Source organism: Aptenodytes forsteri, unplaced genomic scaffold, assembly GCF_000699145.1.
Source record: "Aptenodytes forsteri isolate BGI_AS27 unplaced genomic scaffold, ASM69914v1 Scaffold1, whole genome shotgun sequence".
Taxonomy (NCBI): Eukaryota; Metazoa; Chordata; class Aves; order Sphenisciformes; family Spheniscidae; genus Aptenodytes; species Aptenodytes forsteri.
The window spans coordinates 6,558,239-6,580,713 of record NW_008795035.1 but is presented as its reverse complement, the minus strand read 5'-3'; the positions used below and the strand labels follow the sequence as shown (position 1 = coordinate 6,580,713).

At 49.6% G+C, this 22,475-nt stretch overlaps 1 protein-coding gene across 5 annotated transcripts in view; it reads right to left on the bottom strand.

The window, feature by feature from the left end:
- Positions 1 to 22,475, bottom strand: part of NTRK3 (neurotrophic receptor tyrosine kinase 3) — a 224,871-nt gene that overhangs the window by 93,864 nt on the left and 108,532 nt on the right. For all 5 annotated transcript variants that reach the window (XM_009276575.1, XM_009276578.2, XM_009276576.2 and 2 more), the window contains one exon: positions 9,328 to 9,516. In XM_009276575.1, the coding sequence (XP_009274850.1) occupies positions 9,328 to 9,516 (189 nt within the window). The remainder of the gene's footprint in view (positions 1 to 9,327; positions 9,517 to 22,475) is intronic.

Genomic DNA, 22,475 nt, shown 5'->3' with positions numbered 1-22,475 from the left:
AAGAACAGGTGTCCAAACATTATAAAACAGTACATTTCAAATAGATCAAACACATATATATGATATATATATTATATATATTTATATATATATATTTTATATATATAGAATATTAAAAATAGGTAGGTATAGTAACCTTCAGACTCAGTGCTCCAATCATTGAGGAAAAATATGTTAGTAGGGCTAAAAGAAAGGTGTGACATTTTTGCAGACCCACAACTGTGACAGAGAACCGCAGGTACTGCTGCAACATCAGCAATAAGTAGGAACTTGGAACTAACATCAGGAAAAACCGAGTCTACATGAAGCTGTAAGTCATCGCTTAGTTTGAGTACTGCATCCCATATTGACCATGCTGAGCTGCAGACGGGCAGGACAGCCTGATCATTGGTGTACATACAGAAATTTTCATGCTTTCACTGAGTCTCAGTTTGTTCCTGTCTCTTAAATGGATCTATCCAGTTAGGGGCAGGGAGAGGGGGCCTGAAAAACAGATTCAAGCAGGGTTCAGCATTAGGTATCTTGTAGTCTGTTTAGGAATGAGCATGCAGGAATCTAAAAATGGATTATACAATAAACCCTGCCTTAATGGGAGACAAGCCTGGGCATCGAGAGCAATCCTTACATGCTGTGAATTCAATGTACTTTTCACCTCGAGACACTTGCATACAAATCTTACATCAGCTACACGTGGAAATGGGTTTGCCGGGTTCTCAGCCGGGTCTGTTCACTTCAGTAAATCACACAGAGTTCAACAAGGCTAGTGCTTTATGCTTAACCGTGGTGCAAGACAGCTACTTCAGGTCAGGGCTTCAGGAGCACACCAGCAGAAGTGGTGCTTCCATTAGCAGCAGCATCTTCCTCCATCCCACTGACCCCACTGGCAGTGAACCTACTCCCTGTCCGCACCCACGGCCGACGAGAGCAAGACAGCCAGGAGGATGCTGAGGCAGGCTGGAAGTGTTCAGCAACCAAGAATGACAATTTATGCGCTTTTGCTATATTATACATGAAGCAATTGAGCTCCACTCAACAGAGAGCAGCACTGCTCTGCCTGCCCCGTGCTGCCGTGAGGCACGAGCCATCACTGGCTGCACACACCATCTCCCCACAGCCAGCCACAACGCTAGGCTGGGAAACAAAATCCCCCTTTGACATGAGAAGCTCTTTAGGCAGAATATCTTTTTACACGGGTCTTTCCCCAGCTTTCAGGCCTGAACGGGCTATTTTGAGCTGTCTAGCCCAAAAGCAGCACTTAAGGTAGGTGTTTATATTTTTAACCTCTACTGACATACAGCTTCTCCTCTAGATCCTAGGCTGTACTTCTTGTCCCACATGGCAGCGCTACTAATAATATTCCTGCTGTGTGTGCGGTCGCGCAAACTGCTCCAACTCCTAAACAATAGCAGCTATTTTTAATTAGGAATCATAATTTTACTGGACAATGAACAAACAATGAGAGCCTACAATCTTCTAACCAGAGAGACAGCTCCTGTCTGACCACAATGAGTCCCCACGCACTTCTGAGCGCTAGATTTTAAACCTGAAAAACGGCCCGGTTAGACTAAAAAGTCGCAACACAATGTCCTTGGAAACTCTGGGAGCTCCTGGTGCCTTCAGGGATACCCCACGGCCAGGTACCACGGGCACATCCCCCTTGTCCCAGGAACGCAGAGGTACCCTAGCCTCCAGATACTTTCCCAACAGCCAAGCATTATAAGCTGCAATAAACTCATTAAAAAGCAAGACAAATGTTTAACTGATGGCCAAAAGAAATCAGTACCACAACTCTACCCACACGCACATGCACACACCGGGTACTTTTAAAGCAACCCACAGCAAAATTCACACAATCAATGAGCCGGTAGGAGAATACTCTTGAACCCCCTTCGTTACCCCTGACAGCAGGGCTGCCTGAGTTTGCAATAGCCTCAGGTCATGCACTGTGTCACTACCTCTTGTCTTGCAGGGACGAAGCTGCGGACATGAGGAGCGTTGGCTGATGAATGGAGCCCTCCTTTCTCTGGCATGGACACCTCCTTCAGGTTTAAGAGCACAGTGGGGTCAAGAGCACTACAAGTGCAACTGGACAGGGAGAAGCACCGATACCTGGGCACGCAGCCAATAACACAGGGAATGAAAACCTGCTTTATCCCCATTTCGTCCCACTCCCCTCACCCCACTACAATGAGTCTTGACTCATGCCAGACCACAGGCGAAAAGCACGCCTGTGTTGCCAAGCTCTGAACATCCACTAGAAACTGGAGATGCAACGATCTTTGATGGCTTCAGGCAATCCCTGGCAGGGGAACCACCTGGTCAGGAGCAAGTCTCTGGCTTTGCTGAGGAAAGGCAGAGCGTCGAGGGCGCTTAGCATAAATCCACGTGTGCTTCAGCAGCATCAGCTGTGAGGCGGAGGTGATCGGTGCGTAGGTGTCACCGTGCAGGAAGCTGAGCCATGGGGAATGAAGAAGAGCTGATTCAGCAAGTGTTTTATAGCATGCCCATCCCACGGTGCATGGGTGGGGAAGACATGCCCACGTACGCAGGGATGCTGGGAGGGGGGTGCAGGGGATGCTGCAAGAGCAGTGGGAGGGTGTGTGAGCCCCTGTGTGAGATGAGCAGGGGGCTGGATGTAAGATGGAGTATCAGGAGTGCACGTACACATCCTCCATGAGATGACGCATGTCTTGGGCAGTCCGGTCCAACCCATTTGATGCAGGGATGAGGCTGCCAGGCAGCGAGAGCAGCCTGCTGTGCTAGAGCCACTCCAAATCCAGGAGGAAACCAGCTCAGGGCCTCCCCTCACCTGGCTTGTTAAGTGCTTGACAGTTCACACATCATGGGCTCCGTTTCCAAAATCACTCCAGGTGAGCCAGCCCTGCTTGATGGCCCCACAGATACCAGGATTAAACGATACGGAGGAGATGCTTTTAGGCCAGAGGAGCAGGCAGAGTTTTGTATGAGAAAATACTTCCCTGTCCACACCTCGATGTCTGTATCCAGCATGTCTATTTCCATCACCCGGGCAGCCTCTCTGGAGGCAGGTCAACATTAGCAGCCCAAAGCCAGGTTCTGCTTGATTTAAGGGTTTCTCTTCCTACTGGATACCCATCACCAGGAACGTCCCTGCCCACTGTGTCGTCACCCACCGCAGCTGTGCTGCCAGCATTGCTTCCCCACGCCAGGGCTGGAGCCTGCTTGGCCCCCTTTGATCTCGGTTGTTGCTACAAATATCTTCAGTAAACACACGTTAAAGTAACAGAGATAGGATCTAAAACCCAAGCAGCTGCAGAAGGTAATCGGCTTGTGTGCAAACCAAGTCGGGTGCAGATCACATCTGGAGCAAGGCAGGGCTGCACTGGTGGCTACAGTGGCTTCTTCTAAAGCAGGCAGGGGCCAGGCAGAGCCATGTTTCCCACCTTCCCGTGCTGCTTTTCTTTCTCTCGCTACAACCACACAGGCAACATCTGCAGAGCTGGCTGAGAGGCAAGGTATACGCCAGGGATTTTGCCAGCCTTTCCAAGACAGCCTGAAAAACTCTCACTTCTGTAGCACCATCATGGCAGGAAGGTCTGAAGGTTGAGTCACTGAGCATAAGGTTGCAACTCAACGTACAGGTGCAATAGGTGGGATGGGCACTCCACCTCTGCAAACACAGGCCGGACTTCAGATTCTGGAAAACGTGGATATTTCTTCCACTTGCTCTTTCAGAGCTGGATGAAATGACGCAGAGCATAAAATAGCCACAGGTAAAGAAAACCAGCTGAGAGGGCTGGGAATAGTTGAGCAGGTTGAATCGAGTCCCACTGGCCATGGGATCTCTCCTGTTAGTCAGATGTTGCAGCCTGGAGAAGGGGACAAGAAGGCGATGCTGGGGGCAGAAGTTCATTCCTGCTCCGGGGGGGGCAACAGAAGCAGTAATTTTTGTTGGTCACACTTTTCTTCAGGTACCTGCAACATCTGCTCTGGAAGCAGCCAGCCAGAGCCTGCGGGGTTTCTTCAACATCTAAATCTTTTGCAGGATGTTCACGTCAGCACTTGGAGCTCAGAGCAGTTTCCATGAGAGGCAACCGCAAACCAGAAGGAAGGGAAATTTGGAGGCAGAAGGTCATTGCAGTGACCTCCGATGCCTTCCACCTGCTGGCAGCTGAGCATTGAGGTCAGGGCTTTTCCACAGACCCAAGCCAGAAACCCAGGCTTTGCTAGGACAAATGAGGAGACACAGAATAGAGTAGCAAAACACACATAAATGAGAGTACAGCTACTCATAGGTCCTCATTAAATTCTCTAAAAGTATCTCACGCAGGTTCACTGAGAAGGACAAGACCGTAAGACAGTGAGGAGCCCCAGTGCAGAAGAGTCTCAACCCACAAGTGCCTACTTCAGAGGAGTAGTGGGCATTGGGTCCTGCTGGAGAAGAGCCTGGGGCTTTCACGTTAGAGGAGAGAAGAAGAAAAGAGAAGTTTGGAGAAACTGGAGAAATAGCAGAGCCCTGAGGGAGGAACCGAGAGCCGCACAGCCTGGCCCCAGGCTGGGCACTGGGCAGCAGAGTGCTGCTGTCACTTCACACTGGGCTCCACATTTACATTGCCTGAAAATAATATTTGACAAATCTCTTATCCCTGGCGGGGGGGGAGAAGGAAAAGTTTCTCTTTTCCACTGCCAACAGGTTCAGTTTTCTTTTCTAGCCAAATGAAACTGCGAGCATTTATGGCTTTATTTTTATATTGTTGTTGTTTTTGGCAAAAATGGGAACATGAACTGACCAAAAATAGAAATGCTGCATATTTTTTAGCTTCCCATGCCCGGAATGAACAAAACACACTAGGCAAACAAAAATAATTTACAGTGGTAAGGGTAAATATCCTTCCCATTTTTGTCTTCAAGACCTATTAGAAACAGAGGTAAGGAAAGCTATTTGTTTAAAAAATATGATTTTTGAAATGACCACAATGTTCCTTTTAAACTGCACTGAAATACAAGATAAAGACAGGGTACTGAGTGAAAGAGTGCTGATGGCGCTTTTATTGTGTGATTTGCCTTGTTTTTTTCTGAAGTACCTCTTTTTAGCCAATTACTGTGTATTTACAGTTAGTGTAATTATATCTAATTACTTAATTAGCATGAATACGTGTAATTACTAACTTTGAATATGTAATTATGTCAGGGCAGCCTGTAATAAATGAGGTTGAAAAAAACCCTCATTAGGACTCTATGGAAGGACGGCTGCTCCACCCGTATGGAGAATGCATCCCAGTCCCCAGACTGCGCCAGTCCTGGAAGAGGAAAACACAGCCAGCTCCGGTCGTGTCTGGCAACAACCTCCACCAAAATCAAACCACTTGCCCCCAAAAGTCTAGCTTCACAGCACTGGTGGGAACCAAGCATCCACTCACTGATGGGAGACAGATGGGGATCTGCAAAGGATCTGCCCCCCAGATTCATTTTCTCCATTGAGGTTTGGATTTTTTTTCTCTGATTCGTGTCATTCTTGAGAAGACCTCTTTGGTCAGACAAGAAATACGAGGGAACAGAGCAACTGCAAAACTGTGCTGTGGCATTTGAGTAAAGCTTGAGAGGTCAGATCCAGGAACTAATCTCCATCTGATGCATCGTGCTGATAATAAATTACTACTATTAAAGTAAAACAGTCTTCCAAGATGTTTCTTCTGAAACATTACCAGTCTTTCACCACAAAAATCTCCAATCTCTCATAATTACTCATTTTGCAAATTCGAATCCTGAACATCAGGAGATGGAGCTAGGGTTAAAAGTTGCTGTTGCTGCCAAGAAGCATATGTACGAAAATGATGTCCTACCAACAGCCTCATGAACTTATTTCAAGCTGATGTTCTCTTTTCTTCCACTGATCAGGAGCTATCCATTGTAATGAGCTGACTTTTCCTGCCCAGAAGGACTGATAGGCACAATGATAGGCACCCTCTGGACACAAATGAGGGTAGACTGGATCATGTTTTGCATTACCAAAACCCCTGACCACAGGTTGAAGCTATGTGGTCCTACACCCTATCTCCCCATCACATATTCTGTCCACAGTGCTTGCTCCACAAGTCCCGTTCTTCTCCTCTCATCTGTTTATTTCCAAATATAGAGAGGTGCAAACTCATCATAACCTGTGGCTCCTCCTGCTGACATCTGCCAAGCAGATATGCCACTTGGTTTCTCTTCCATGTGCAAAAGATCAGGAGAAAAAGATTATTTCAGCTTATTCTTCTGAAATCAATTTGTGGTTGGACTGTCCCCATTGCCAAGCTCTTTGCTTGTCCCCATTGCCAAGCTCAACCCTCCAGGTAGAGTTGAGAATGGCTGAAACAAGGATTGGTTGCAAACCCTAGTGCCGCCCAGCATGCCATGGAGTTACAGGGTAAAGATGGGGGGAGCATCTTCTCAAAGACTTAGTGCTTCATCACAAGAAAACAGGGTGGTGCAGTTTCCTCCATGGCTCTTTGAGAAGCCCTCAGCCGGGAAGGGAAAGAGGACCCTGAGCCAAGCTTGTCCCTCCTGCTGCTCTACATCAGGCAGTAGCAGAAAGGGGGTAAGAGACAACTGCAAAAATCCCAGAAAGTTGAGAGGTGAGAGCTGGCTCCTGCGCCCTTCATCCCATCGACGCGAGGACAGCGCATGCCCAGTGAGGAACACGTCTCTATCTCCTTGAAGACATGGTAACGAGGAGAGCCCACAGGACAACATTGCACAGCGGGAGCGAGGGGCTGCAGCTCTGCGGGCAGGGAGCTGCTCTCCATATTTCAGCTGCAATTCCATTATGCAGAGCTAAGTGGCTGGGAATAAACATCTGTCATCCCTGCGTGATAAGCGATGTTTGCTAGTATAGAGGGTGACAGAAATCTATATCACATCAATGTACTATTAATACTGCATTAAGCATATAGAGTTTGCTCTCCTCATTGCAGCGCGGTAATGGGTATCGGCATGTCCTCAACCCAGACAACGTCCAAGAGCATAGGGACGCTTGCAGGAGGAGGGAAGGAGAAAAGCTTCACGATGGAGAGAGAAATTGCTTGCTGAAGACCTTGCTCTAGCAACACCTCTGTGCAAAGGAGAGACACTGGGTGCCACGGAGCACCTTCGCTCACAGCTGGATGGGGGATCTGCAGGAGGTGGGTGGCAGGAGGGAGGTGACAGCTTGCATCAGTACAGGCTCAGCTGGGTATCGAGGCACTCCCCAGCCCAGAGGATTTCTCCTCTCTACAAGTGACAGCAAATGAAGAAGTGTTTGTGTCCAAGCTCTGGACAGGGGGAAAGGAAAACCCTCTGGCATGAAAACCACAGGGAGAATGGGAGCAACAAGTACTCTCCAGCTCAGGTTTAACTTAAGCAGAGCACATCAGATCAAACAAAACCCTTACAGAGAAAGCTCCCCAAAGCATGGTTAATTTAAAAGGTGAATTATGAAACTTTCCAGTCTCAAGCAAAGCCACCAGTGAAGTCAGAAGTTTTGCCCAAGTAAAGTCCTGGGGACTAAAATACAATACACAAACCAAATCCAACCCTGCCTGAGGTCTCGAAGCCTGGGTTTTGCCTCGTGAATGACAAGCAACTCTGAAAAATATAAGGGCTTTCAGCCTGCCAGCATCCAGCTGTGGTTCGCCTCTTGTTAGCACTCAAAGGGAGTGCCTGGGGCGGGGGGGGGTTGGTTTCAGGCCCGCTGCCTCGCAACTCCGGGAAACCTGGAGCTCGGAGGTGGCGATTTGTCGTGGATTTCCAAGTGTGCACGGTTGTCACCAGTGCTGCGTTTCACCCCCACAGCACCTTCCACGGGAGAAGCAGCTCCAGATGCCACCCCCAAGCACCTCTGTGAACTCTTCAGATCCTAATCAAACAGACCCATAGACCCATGAAACTCTGAGGCCAAATCCTGCTGCGAGCGACTTCCCCTGCAACCCACCTAGATCTGACAAGACCCACAGGGCAAACGCTCAGAGCAAAACTTAATCCTTTGAGGTTTAAGCTCTGCTACTGCACAGCTGCAACAGCACCCGCATCTTGAAATGGTCGGCGCATAGATTAAAGAGATTCAGGAGAGCACAGGAGGGGAAAGAAAAAAATAAAGCGGGGGAGCCCCCCCTCCCAAGCCATCAGAGTTTGTAAATCATTTTGAGATGCGGTGCTATAAGAAACGTAAAATATATAATTAACAGTACAGAAAAAACACACCACATTCAGCTTCTCCACTCCTGCCTAATCACTGCCCTCCTCCTCCCCCTCTCTACAAACAGACTGAATTTAGCACATTAAAATGAAAATCAAAGGGAAAGCCGGACGCGTTCATTGGGTACGCCCCATCGCTCCAGCAAGCGAAGCACGGTGATAACGGCTCAGGCACTGGCTCGCAGCGCCCGGGAAGGGCTTGCCCCAGGGACACCTCCACAGGAGCAGCAGCCGCAGCTCCCCATCCCGACGAGAGGAGCGGTGGCCGGGGAGCAGCACACTCCTGCCAAGCACTTAATGCTGAACGAGTTTCTGCAGGTTGGGAGATTGGCCTCCTCCCTGTTTCCCGGGGGGTGAGTTATGTCTCCTGCGCTAATGAGTCAGCAGCAGCCAAGGGGAGAGCAGAGGCAACTTCAGCGCAGCACTCCCTGCATCCTTTTACCCAGCACTTTTCTTTTACGCTCAGAATTTAGGAGCGCAAAATGGAGAGGACCACTTGATCACCACCTGCTAGTCTAACGAGCCCAGTCATCAACCCAGATTTATAAGGGGAAGCTGCAAAAGCTTTACAGAAGCCCATGAAAACAAAACAACCAACATCTAAGCCTCCTGTTCTTTATCTCCATGCATCTGCCCCATCTATGGCCACGTGTCCTGAGCTTCTCCCTGGCCCAGTGGGGAGCCAAGGAGGCAGCCCCATGGCTGGGAAACTGCTGGAGGAGGAAGGGGAGGCAGGTCCTTTCCCCGGCCAGACGGGTCACTTCCATCCCCATGCTCCCAGGTGGCTCTTGCTCACGCCTGGGACCTCACGTTCGGAGCCGACGAGGCAGAGCCCAGCTTCGAATGGCACTTTCAGGCAAGGGGGGAAGGTGACTGGTGGGTGGCGGAGGGAGGGTGAAGGGAGGTGAAGGTGAGAGTGGAAAGTCTTCTCTGGAAGCACCTACATGTATGTTGTGATTTCTGAAACCTGAGATTCGCTTTGGTTTCTGGACCATACCAAGACCCACTCTCCTCAAAAACCTCCTTCTCTTCTTCCTCATCCTCTTAACCTCTTCCTCCTCGCCCTCCTTCCCCCATCCCCCCCAACCCATCCCCTGGTCCTCGCAGGGGGCTCCAGCCGGATCGGGCACTCACACGTGTCTGGCTTGTGGCAGTTGTGACCTTGTCGGAAGTACTGGGGGTTCTCGATGACAGGAATGCGGGTCATGCCGATCACCACCGTGTCCGGGCCAGCGTCCAGGGACGAGGGCGTCGTGATGCCGTGATTGATGTGGTGGAGGGGACTGGCTGAATCCTCCTCTCCGCTGATCACTGCTACGGGACCTGCAAACACCACGCACATCCGTCAGGTACAACAGGGGAAAGGGGACCCGTAAGACCTGCTGACCGCACAGGTATGGATCACTGCGGGTCGGCAGTGGATCACCACCAGCCCCTGGCCAGGATGTCTGTCCTAGCACTGCTGGCAGTTGTCCCATCCCCAGGGCTAGTTTCTCCAGGCATCTCACAGGGCAGGGAAGACACCTCAAGTTTTCTTTCCTGGTTTTGGGGTACCAGGCTGATGTACCCTGCAGGGCTTAAAGTAGCTACAGGTGACACCACATCAGAGGTGAGTCCTGCACAAAGTCCTCTCCTAGGGCTGTCACAAGATAGATCAATCAGTGTGGTGCCTGTATATCCTGGCATCACGAGCTCGGCAGAATACATCACCGAGCTTAGACTGGAGAAACATCACCCCCAAAGAAGATCTATTTCACCCCAAACCCATATTCACACCACTTATCTTGCCCCATGTGTTGCCCATCTTGTTTCCCCTCCTCCATTTTCACCCGGGCACACACACAGAGCCCTTCAGTCAGGCTGATACCTACAGGGACCCATGGTGTACTGGAGCAGATCTGCTCAGCTCATGCGCCTTCCACCACCACGATGAATGGCAACATCTGCCCCTTACCGTCCTGACCCCGAAAAGCTCACAGCACCATTAGACAGGCAAGGAAATGAGGCAAAGTAGTCAGACCTGCAAGATGGGAGCAATGGAAGTCTCCTATCCCTCCACGGCCTCTCCGGTGTTCACTGATTGCTCTCACGGGAGCAAAAGCACAGAGGCAGTTTCCCATGGACGGACCCCTCTGCCATGCTGGCACCCCTTGGAGGCCACAGGGATGGCAGAGAGGAGAGCCTCCAGCAAGATATGGAGAAGGCAGCGCCACAACCTTTAGGCTGAGCTGCAACAAACCCAGAAGATTCCTTCCTCCTTGTCTCCTCTAATTCATCTGCCACCATCTCAAGTACTTCTCTAACTCCCAATTCCCCATCTGCTGCTTGCTCATGGGACCTGTTATCGATCACTACCAGGCTGAGAGGGACCTGGCAGAGAGCTCGAGGTGGTCCCTCTGCACTGACCCGCATGCAAAGTCCTGAAGTTACTGTTCCATAAGCGAGAAGCCCTCAGCACAGTCCACGTGCCTTCCCTAAATCCTCCAGCACCCACTTACACATCCTTGTCTACCTCCATGGAGAAGGTCCGCAAAACACCAGCATGCCCAAATGCACACACATCAATCTCCCTCCCGCAGACGGCCAGCCAGCAACCGTGCTCCAGCTCCTTCAGCCTCCTGCCCCAGCCACGACTCCTTAAAATCAAGTGCCAGTGCCCAAGAGCATCACTGTTCTAATCTTGCCCTAACCAATGGCAGGCTTGTTCCCATAGGTAAAAAGAAGTGATGAAGGAAAGAGCATCCATACCTGAGAGCCAAGGCCTGCTTCCCACACAAAGCTATTTCACAATATTCAGCTGCACTCCAATTTTTGGCTTACGCTTCATTTTAGTTTTAGACCTTCTAACTTCAGCCTTTGGTATCAGCTGCCAAGGCTGGAAACCTCAGCGGATGTCAGGCCTTAATACGTTATTCCCCACTTCCACCTATTTTCACCCGTCCTGGGGTCCGACCTGCAAACCAACATCACAAACACCTCCATCATGAGGTGAAACCTTCTAATCCATACTGCAGCCATTCATGCTGCGTAAACACAGGATCCTGAGGAGCTGGGCAATGTGGGGACCGCACTGCAACCTTCCATGAGGACCTCCCTTATATATTCACATGGGAAGAAAAAACACATTCAACTAGAGATGCTCTTTTTCTCCTGTCTGGATGCTACCAGAAGCTCAAGCAAAAACAAGCAGAGATGCTGCACTGAGGCTTCAAACCTATTCAGGGAGGCCAGTCTTTTACCTACATCACATAGAAAATGCCTCTCTCCCATCAGTAATCTACTTCTAATTGCACAATTACTTTATTATGTAGCACTAGCAACAAGGAGGGGAGTCTTCAAGCCATTTTACTCTCTGGAGCTTCTGGGAGGACAGGGCGAACACTGGCTCCGTGCAATCATTCTGCTTGCATTAATCTAGTCTAAAGGCTGCTCATTTTTGGAGCTTCAAGTATTGTTTTTTCTTCCAAGTGGGAAATAATAAAGTTATTGTGTAATTAGCAGGGTCCTGGCAGCCGTGACAGGTGTTTTAGTCACAAGGAAAAAAAGTCTCCCTTTATTGTGAACTCCTTCTGGCAGGTTCTGGCTTTTTTCTATGTTACGCCCCGGGCCCACGTGACTTCCAGCTTTTGAGACGCAAAGGCAAAATTCAGCTCTTGCCGCAAGATGCCTCTGTTGGGACTACGCACACTGTATTTCTCCAAACACAAAAAGCAAACCGGCAATTTCAGTTTAAGTGACTTTTGTTCTTTCGTGATGTCAATTCTTTGCATGCAACCCAGGAGGATCGGGTTTTGCATGGTGCACGCGTTCCTTCGGCCATACCCTGCAAAGCTGGCCGGCCCGGCTGCAGTGTGAAGGGGAGACCTCTGCATTTCACGGTGCAGTTCACAAAACAAGTCATAAAAATATCAGCTGGTATAGACTGGTGTAAATAATTTGAGGAGAGACCATGAAGATCTCCCTTGCAGTGGAGCGGTGGGAAAGGCTATTGAGGGCTTATTGCTTTCCCTAAGCAGCCAAGGTGTTGCTTCAAAGGAAGGTACCTAATCAGGCAGTGGGATGTGAAAAGGCCTCTCTAATGAATGATATGAAGGAAGTCTTCATTGTCCTCTGCTTTGAGAGCAGAAATCACACCTTTGTGACAAGGAGCAAAGAGGACATCTCCAACAGCATTAGTACTGGAGGGAGATGGTTGGTTTCGTAACCAGCCATGGGACATACGCCAGGATGGCACAGACCTGCTGGGGACATAGTTCTCAGGGGCTCACAAAGCCCTGCCAGCACTTAACCCTTGCCGTCCTTGCTTGCACAGCACCTCCTCATTTTTAAGGAACACAGATCACGGCAGTGTCCCTCTGGCACAAGCAGGTTAGAAGGACATGGCTACATCTAAAAGAGTAGGGCATCATCAAGAAGGTTGGGTACTTGTGAAACTAAGCACAGCCAGCATCTATTACCCAATGTTCTGATGGCAGTTTCCTTGCCAATAAACAGATCCGGAGTCTGATGTTCTTTACACTCCACAGGTTTTTTTTCTGCAGCTTACATCTTAGGAGGACTTTCTACATGTGTTATCCCTAGTTTCATGCCCCAAATCTGTCCAAGATCTATGGGGTAAGAGGTAACCATGTCTCAGCTGATCCACAGTTGCACTCCCATTCCCCAGCAAACACTGGGTCCAGTGAATGAACTCAGCCTCTTAGTCATCCAGTTCAAGCCAATGCTGCCAAGCTTAGACATCTACAAGATCTACCAATCCTCAAAAGCCTCAGAGACGAACTCTGATGCTCCATGACCATCTCAACCCCTTCCCATTTCTGCAAAAGTGGGAAACCCCAAGAACTGCCAAGGCAGTTGCAGTCCTGACACCACAGGTATAGTACACCACATAAAGTATATTCTACCCTTACAATAATCCAGGGACAGTTTACTGCCTCTGACTGTATTTCCAGGTCTTGAAAAAAAACCAAAATAAATCACATTCTCAAGAGTCCTAAGGAACACACCCAGTGGATGCAATGCACTAGCATTCAAGCTTTCAGAAATATTTCTGATGATGGTAGGCACTGAGCTAGCATGGACTATAACATAGTCCATAACATAACATATAACATTGGACGGCCGGGCCCAGAGAGTTGTGGTGAATGGAGTTCAATCCAGTTGACGGCCGGTCACGAGCGGTGTTCCCCAGGGCTCAGTTTTGGGGCCGGTCTTGTTCAATATCTTTATCAATGATCTGGATGAGGGGATCGAGTGCACCCTCAGTCAGTTTGCAGACGACACCAAGTGGGGCGGGAGCGTTGATCTGCTCGAGGGTAGGAAGGCTCTGCAGAGGGACCTGGACAGGCTGGATCGATGGGCCGAGGCCAACTGTATGAGGGTCAACAAGGACAAGTGCCGGGTCCTGCACTTTGGCCACAACAACCCCATGCAGCGCTACAGGCTTGGGGAAGAGTGGCTGGAAAGCTGCCCAGCAGAGAAGGACCTGGGGGTGTTGGTCGACAGCCGGCTGAACATGAGCCAGCAGTGTGCCCAGGCGGCCAAGAAGGCCAATGGCATCCTGGCCTGTATCAGAAAGAGTGTGGCCAGCAGGAGCAGGGAAGTGATCGTGCCCCTGTACTCGGCACTGGTGAGGCCGCACCTCGAATACTGTGTTCAGTTTTGGGCCCCTCACTACAAGAAGGACATTGAGGGGCTGGAGCGTGTCCAGAGAAGGGCAACGAAGCTGGTGAAGGGTCTGGAGAACAAGTCTTATGAGGAGCAGCTGAGGGAACTGGGGTTGTTTAGCCTGGAGAAAAGGAGGCTGAGGGGAGACCTCATCGCTCTCTACAACTACCTGAAAGGAGGTTGTAGCGAGGTGGGGGTCGGTCTCTTCTCCGAAGTAACAAGCGATAGGACGAGAGGAAATGGCCTCAAGTTGCGCCAGGAGAGGTTTAGATTGGACATGAGGAAAACCACTTTACTGAAAGAGTGGTGAAACATTGGAAGACGCTGCCCAGGGAAGTGGTTGAGTCCCCATCCATGGAGATATTTAAAAGACGTGTAGATGAGGCGCTTAGGGACATGGTTTAGTGGGTGGTGGGGGTGGGTTGACAGTTGGACTCGATGATCTTAGAGGTCTTTTCCAACCTTAATGATTCTATGATTCTATATCATTCAGCCAATTCACCCCAATATCCTCCACAGAATATAATTGGATTAACGACATAATTTACAGCTGAGGACTTCTCCAAGTTTCTCCTATTAACTTTTGGGGTGGGGGGGCTGTGTAGAAATCTGGACATTAACTCCTACAACACAGTCATGGCTCTTTATCACTTTCATTCTTTCATTCCCGTCTCTTCTGGCTGGTCACAGCTGAGATCCAGTTACCTCTAAGCGCACGGACACTCTGTTGCCCCTTTGAGATTCAGACAAGTGCTGGACTCACTGCGCAAGCCTGAGACAAGCTTTAAAAACATCATTAATATCAAGCAGTCACCGATCACTTTTATAGGTTTGACTATTGCTCTGACACTCAAAATATATACTGCCGTTAGTAACTCCTGGAAATAAAGCAGCTACCTAGACTTCAATTTTTTTAGTCTATCTTGGCAATAGGATATATTTTTTGCTGTTAAGTAGGTAAATAGGTTGAGTTTCTGATGTATAATGCTGATGAATGGCTTTATTTGGAAGAATTCTCACTGGCTTCAGCAGTGCATTTTCCAGGTAAGGTTAAAGAAAAAAAACGGAGTAAAAAGAAAGAGAGTACAGATTTTAAAATTTAGGTTTACCTTCCACTTGACAGAGAAATGGGCAGAGGGACATAGAAAAGAAGCCAGTTTTGTACTGTAAAAATGCAGAATAATAGTCAAGGGTACCCTGGGGTAACTCCTGATATACCATCCTATGATCGTAAAACACAATATAAAATGTTTTGGAGCCCCTCTGAAACTTAAAATCTAAACAGTGATGCAGTAGCTGTTTCTGTGAATAACTCGGTCTGTGCTACGGACAAACATGCTGTGGAAATTAACTATAAAAAGAGTCTATTTGTTAATACTTTAAGAAGTCTTTGTATGTTCTGAGCATCGAACGTGTCACGTCTATACTCTGAAAGGCTTTTGATGGCTCTCCTTCCATCCAAGCAGGGATCTCACCAGCCAGAAGCATCCACACTGCCTGCAAGAACAGAGTTTAGCTGTTCTCCATGCTAACCCCATGCAGTTTTCCTGCCAAGGAAGCAATGTCAGCAGCAGTGATGGAGCCACAGAGCTGCAGGGAAAGGCTGGGAAGATATTAAGCGTTCCCCAGGGCTACCCCTGAGTGAAGAGGCGGTCAGCCCCTGCTCCAGCCCAGCAGTACAGCTACTGCCAGCCTGCCCCTTTGCAATGCCAGCAAGAGAGTCAACCATGACAACCAGAAAATTAGGATCAAAATGAATCTGATGTTAACCAAAGAGCAGCGAGGCACCTTGAAAACGTTGCTTTTGGAAACGTCACAAGAAGCAATGCTGTTCTCCCTTCCCTCCCACATCTCCTCTACAGCCAACTCCTCTTTCCCAAGAAAGACGCCTCATTCAACCACCACCATTCCCAGCCTTGTCTCCACCCTCTTTTCTCCCCCAGCCTCCTGCTCAGGCTGTGGTCCATCCACCCCAGCAATTTTCTAGCTCTTCTTGCTTTGCATCCACCCTGATATTATCATCTCTGCAAATACTGAGCAAATACTGTTTGTATGATCATATCATAATGGTAAATTATTTATCAAGGCTAAGAGCTATACTTTCTGTTAAAACATAGGCTCAGGAATATAGGGTACTTTACAAATAACCACAGATTAGAGAAGATAAGATAATGGTCACTTCATAAACATCTGTAACATAATGAAAGCTTCAAGGCAGACAGGTGAACTCCAGCTTGCTATCACAGTAACCTCTCCAAAGCAACAAAAATGATCGAAGGTGTAGAAAACGACCTCCAAGGAAAAACTGAAAGAATTATACTTTGTGTTGAGAGGAGAAGGCTGAAGGGACACGTGATAACAGCCTTCAAATATGTAAAAGGTTGCAGCAAAGAGAAATATAATAGCTGTTCTCCATGTCCAGTGGGGATAAAACAAGAAATAATAGGTTTAAATTGCACTGAGGGAGATTAGGGTTTGAATGTTTTCCCTAATGCCTAGCAGTACGGATGGTTGAGCCCTGGAACAGATAACCCAGGGATGCTGCAGGGGCTCAGCCTCTGCCAGGCTGGGAAGGGAAAGGTTAAAGAAACTTCTTTCAAGGACGGTTTAGCTACAGGGCCTGATGCTGCTCAGAGCTCTCCCAGGCTGCAGCACTTTTCACCTGCAACCAAACAACCCTCAGCAAGGAGCGCTCTTCCCTTTTTGATGCTTCCAAAGAAACTCCAAGCAGGGACCTCGCCAGCACCGCAGACCAGGTTTGGGCAGCATCTGAGGCACCGTGGGTGCAGCACTGGACCAGGATGGGGCCATGGTCTCTCCAACGTGGTTTCAGAAAGGACAAGTCCATCCAAATCCCAGGCCACGTGCTCAGAACAGAAACTCGAGTTTGCTGAAGCAGAGCGCAATGAGGCAAGCGCTCAGGGCTGCAGGGCAATCCCCCTCTCACCACCCATGCCTCCGGGAGCTGTCGCTCAGAACATCATTTTTTGATCAAAAATGATCACTGCAAGAGCTAATTGTGCCATCCACATTTGCCTGTGTAATATAAAGGAGCCATATAATTAACCTACTTAATTAGGAACTGTATATGACCCATAACTAGAAAAAAAATGCTCTCCTAGTAAAGTGGGTCACCATGCATTGTACAGCAAGCGCTGAAGCAGACCTCATTAAACTCCAAAATATATTATATATAAAATCCCCTCCTCCTCCGACTTCAAACCTCTGTTGGCACTTCCATATTTCCCTGATCTTAATCTTAAACGCTGTTCTTCAAAGGGCCGTATCACTGACTGGCAAGTAGATTATTCCAAGACAGGATATCTCAGCCTAGCTTTACAACTCAGAGCTATGCATACGCACATACACGTTTCTTTTTAACAGAGATAGAAAACTAACCCCAAATTTCAGTTCATCAGGAAAGCAAACAAAAAAATGTTTAAAAAAATATTCCAGCCTTTTGCTGGAGCTGAAATCAAACCATGCCCCACGGCTGATCTCCGCACCAGCAAAGAAGGGAACTGAAACTCATAAAACAATAAGCGCAAGCACAACAAATACAATTAAAAATCTAGCCGTGCTCAGAGCGAGATTGCATTTACTGTCTCCTAAAGAGTGCCTTGCCCTGTCAGGCAAACAAAAGGAAATCAATTTCTTAATTTTTATTGGCAGATGTGGGCACGGGGCCAAGTCAGCGCTTGGTGCCTGTGTGGAACCTGCTTGGAGCCAGACTGCCATGGGCTCCAGCCCATCCCCTGCCCTCCCGCAGTGGGAAGCAGCCGCTTCTCCTCATCCCCAGGGTCACCAATCCCAACTGCAGGATGGTCCACCATGTGGCACCTCTTCCCCTGAGCTGCAGCAGATCCCTCAACTTGTACAAAACACTGGGCTTTAACCGGAGACCCCCCTAATCCCCGCTCCCTGTGCGCTTGCTTTGTCGCCACCACCTGAACCAGGTCCAAGTGGCTTTTCCCACACCCGTATAGCTCAGTTCTGTCTCCCCGCCCCAAATTCAGCCTGGGATATCCTAGCATCCTTGCACAACCCCTGCAACATGCCACGGGAGCTGGAGGGCATTGCTGGAGAGGCTGGCCCATACAGCACAGCTCTGGCTTGAACCACGCCATGACCAGCTGCAGAGCCTGCAAAGGTGCTGACCCCTCCTCTGCCACGGCCCACGGGGCGCAGACTGTCCCATCGGCTTTTTGGGGAAACAGCACACATTCTTGAGCTTTGCAGATAGATGAAGACTCCGAGAACATAAATTTGAGCTCTCAAAAGGGTCTACTCCAAATCCTTGGCTTCCAGCCCCTCCAGCAGCAAAGGCAGAAGAAAATGGACAAGCAGCAATCCATTTTCCCTGCTCCTGAATGAGATGCTGGGTTCGGGGCCCTGACCATCTCAAGGAGCTGAAAATCCCACTGCGCTTCAGGGTGAAAGGGAACAAGGGGCAGGCCTGGGTGCCCTGCACTCACCACCGCTTGGGTTGGACACATGGCTCTTCCCCCACCCTGCTGCCACCTTCCACCCTCTTATAAACTGCAGGTGCATTATTGCATAAAAGAGGGCTGTCAGATCCGTTGTCAGTGGGCGATGCCTACACAGGCGATCCTTAAAGCACTTCAGGATCTTTCTTGATGAAACAGTCTGCCAAAATGCTGCTGTTTACAAAAACCCCTTTCCCTCTTTAAATATTGACATTTCCTTCTCTCTCTGATTTTTTTCAGGTGTTTGCAGGGGGAGATGGCAGCTTTTGCTGCACAGGAGGACACAGCAGCCCTGCACATTCCTCCCCTTGCCCATGCCAGCCTCCAGCCACCTGAGCAGTGCCAGCATGGAGCATCACTCCAGCCCCATCAGGTGGTAGAGGATCCCCAAACCTCTCCCAATTCTCTCATGTCCTTTCCCCCCCCCAACCTTTCTCAGGTTTATTTATTGAGCTTAGACATGAATCCTATAAGCACTCACACTCAGGAATGGAAACATTAAGATCAAATCATATAAAATATAAAGTCAATGCATATGACGGCCCAAATGCATAAATCCAGCAGAACAAGCAACAGAAAATGCTTACAGTAAAAATGACGAGACAATCTGATAATTAAAAAGGGAGGGATCTGACAAGCCAGGGCCGTGCATGACAGCAAAGCCAGCCAGCACCCGCAGGAAGGCAAAGCAGGAATTTTTATATCTAGGCTTAAAGCTCCCAGCCCAGCAATACCAAACCTCTTCAGCTCAGAAAACACATAACCAGGAAAGGGACTGCAAACAGGGCATGGGGGTAACCAGGAGAATATTTTAGATCCTGCAACGTAAGGATCTGCTGACTCTTTGAGTATCGACAAGCTAACACTTTTTCCTACATAACAGGGGACGGATACCAGGAAGCCGCTTCGTTTGCCAACAGGAAAACATTTTTACCGCTGAGGTCAGGTGAAAAAACTAGCTAGTGGTATAGACAACAGAAGAGGGAGAAAAGTGTGTTTTATTCGATTGTCGCTGCAGGGAGGAAGACAGTATTTCACCTGTTGATGCCAGTGCTGGCGTTCAGACCATCCCCGGTCACCTTCCACCATTCCCCCCACCTGGCTTCCCCCATTTGCTGGTCACAAGCCAATTTTTCCCACTGCTGGGCGTGCGTGCTCCCCATGGGATGTGAGGAGCCAGACGGGGTCCAACACATCCATCCTTGCACAGAAACCTCCCGAGATGGTATCTTGGTGTGGCAGAGCCAGCGCCAGCAGCTCCCAGGAAACACACACCTAGATGAGGCAGAAGGAGTGAGCAGAGCACCCGGGGACGCAGCATCTGTGCAGAGCTGAAATCCCCTCATGGCCCCGCTCAATCTGAGCTGAAATCCCCTCAAGGCAGCCCTCCTTGCCCCAGCCCCAAGGTCAAGGCTCAGAAAGGGCTGGTGAGGCATTTGGGTGGCTGTTAGGTACCAGATGTGCAATGAGACATCAAAATGAGGTCCCCGTTGCCTTATCTCCCACGCACAACGCCATCATTTCCATCCCTCTTTATGGGATCGGCTCCATTAGAAGCCAAAACCTCATTTTCTTCCCCCAGGTCTCCATCATCCCACTGCACCCAGCCCCCAGCTCCAGAGCTGGGCACCATCCTGCCTGTCCCAAAGCCTCTGCTTATTGCCGTTTACTGTTTTTTCCCCTTTCTTCCTCTTGACTAGAGATTTGCCTCTTGGTTTTTTCCAAACAAGGTCACCAAGCTGTCACCTCAGGGGCACCTTGAACTCCGGAGCGGTGCAGGCTTTACGAGGCGAGAGCCGGGCAGCAGCTGGGTAAAGGCCTCAGCAGCGCCTATTAATCTCTTGGCTCACTCATCCCTATCACAGACACACCGTAAAAATGATATAAGCATTTCATTCAAACGGTGCTGCAGAGGGAGTGAGGAAGAGCACAGGGCCGATTGATTTCCAGTATGTCTGCTCTTTACTTCCAGGTATAAATACAACAGCAAAATCAATCGGAATAACATCATATCAGCTTTCTAATCTCTTCTGTTCTCAAGACGCGCTTTATATACTGCGGTGTTTCCTACGGTTTGTCTACAGGAGGCCCCGGCACTTCTGCACCCCCAACCTGCCCATGTGCAGCCGCTTCCTCACTCCTGGCCCCTCCAGTGAAAAGCTTCAGGATCTGCAGATCCAAACTATGGCTCTTCCCCTGCTCTGCGCGGGAGGTGCCAAGAGGTCTCCCAAAGCAACGCACCTCGTCCACGTAAGAGCAGCACTAACACACACTTGCTGAGCCCTGGGTCATGTTCGCACTTGCTAAAAGGGAGATGCTCACTCACTCACACCCCTTCCCGAGGGGATGGTGGCTTACTCAGGGTTGATGGGCATCCAAGCGTGCTCAGATGTGCTGCCAAGCACACCGAGGGGGACAGTCCCACTGACACAGGCAAGGCAGCAACACCCTCAGGACCCCATGGCCGTATTCGCCTAGGGGCTCGCACATGGCCTTGGTAGCATTTCTCCTCCTCGTGAGCATCCAGCACCCAGGGGCCGAGTGACCCCGCACAAACACCCAAGCCCGGAGCAGGGTTGCCTGCTCAGCACTGAGCAGACACATTTCCTTTCTGCATTTCCAATTTATCAACAGCCCAAGGCTTTTATCCTCTCTCCTGGCCCCCAGCCACCGCAGGGTGAGACTATGACAAACAGATAAACATTTTCCCCAAGCCCTTGCTCGGGTGAATGTGTGAACGCAGCGTGAGGCTGGAGAAAGGGCTGCCTGGCAAGGTGTCAAGGGGCTGTCTTCTGCAAACTCCAGCTCAGCACCAAGGCAATGCTTTCCCCCACCTCAGACCAGACCTTGGCTGAACAGCTACAAGACAGAGAGGAAAGCAGAGGTGGTTTAAGCTGTGCCTCAGTCTTATCCTGCAATTCAGCCACCAAAGAATATTCACACACGGTGTGCATTAAGGCTGCAGTAGCCGCATCACCTTCAACACTGTGGCCAGCACCGGGTGAAAGCTTTAGGATGTGGTATCTAACCTGCTCAGTGTGGAGCTCCCGTAGTACAAGGACGCCACCAGTGATGTCTTGGTGAGGGACTCCATCCACAGCTCCACCACCGGTGTGTCCAGCCTGCTGCTGGATTGCTGACCTGAGCCAAGAGCGTGATACTGCAGGAACGTATGTCTGTGCCAGGAAATACCTAGAACAGCGAGAACCACTGAAGGCCTCAGAGGCAACAGCTGGGACCGCTACTGCCCTCCTGCCCGAGGGTTTTCCTGACCTTTGCCAAGACTGGTGCCCAACGCTGCTTAATAAACACCATCCATGGAGAGAAAGCCCTGCCAGCGGCAGCTCTGCAGCACAAGCCAGGGCAGCAGCACACAATTCCCACCACCCAGGACCATTGCACACTGAAGGCAAGTGCAAGCGTTGAGCATGTTTCTCATTAGCTCCTTGCCCGGGTCCACCAGCCGCCTCTGTCCCCCTCCCACCACTCCCCTTCCCATGCCTTGGCCGCCGCAAGATCAGTCTTGGGTTGTCTTGATCTACTTGGAAAGCTTAGCCACCATGAAAGCAAACCGCTTGTCCTCTGGCTCCAATCTCTTACCGAAATTAGTGCCAATAGACATGTCACTATCAATTTCATAATGTTATTGGATGGACATAAAACTGGGCCAAGTCCCATGTTCCTGATGGGCCATCAAAGGGGTAGGGATTATGGGTAAGGAGACAGGCAGCCCTGGCAGGAAATGCAAAGGCTCCAGATCAATTAGCCTGACGAGGCTATCTTCCAGCCACATCACTTCGTGCTGACACCAGCGCCTTCTCCCCGGAGCCCGGCAGCCCCTACGCCGAGAAGGTTTATTTTCTCCAGCGGTAACCGGAGCCTCTCCGAGCCCAGGGAGCTGTGTGTCCCCTCTCCAAATATCCAATTTATGAGACTCCCAAGACACCGAGGGATTTTGCTGTCATAACAGGACGTTAATTTTCAAGCCTCCTTATTTCGGTTTAATATTCTGTCAAGATAAAAAAAATCACATGTTAAAAAAAAAAAAAATGCCCTGCTCTGCATTGCTCAGAGGTTTCAAATGGAAGGCGTGCTCAAAATGTAAAGCACGTGGCACAACACATGGTT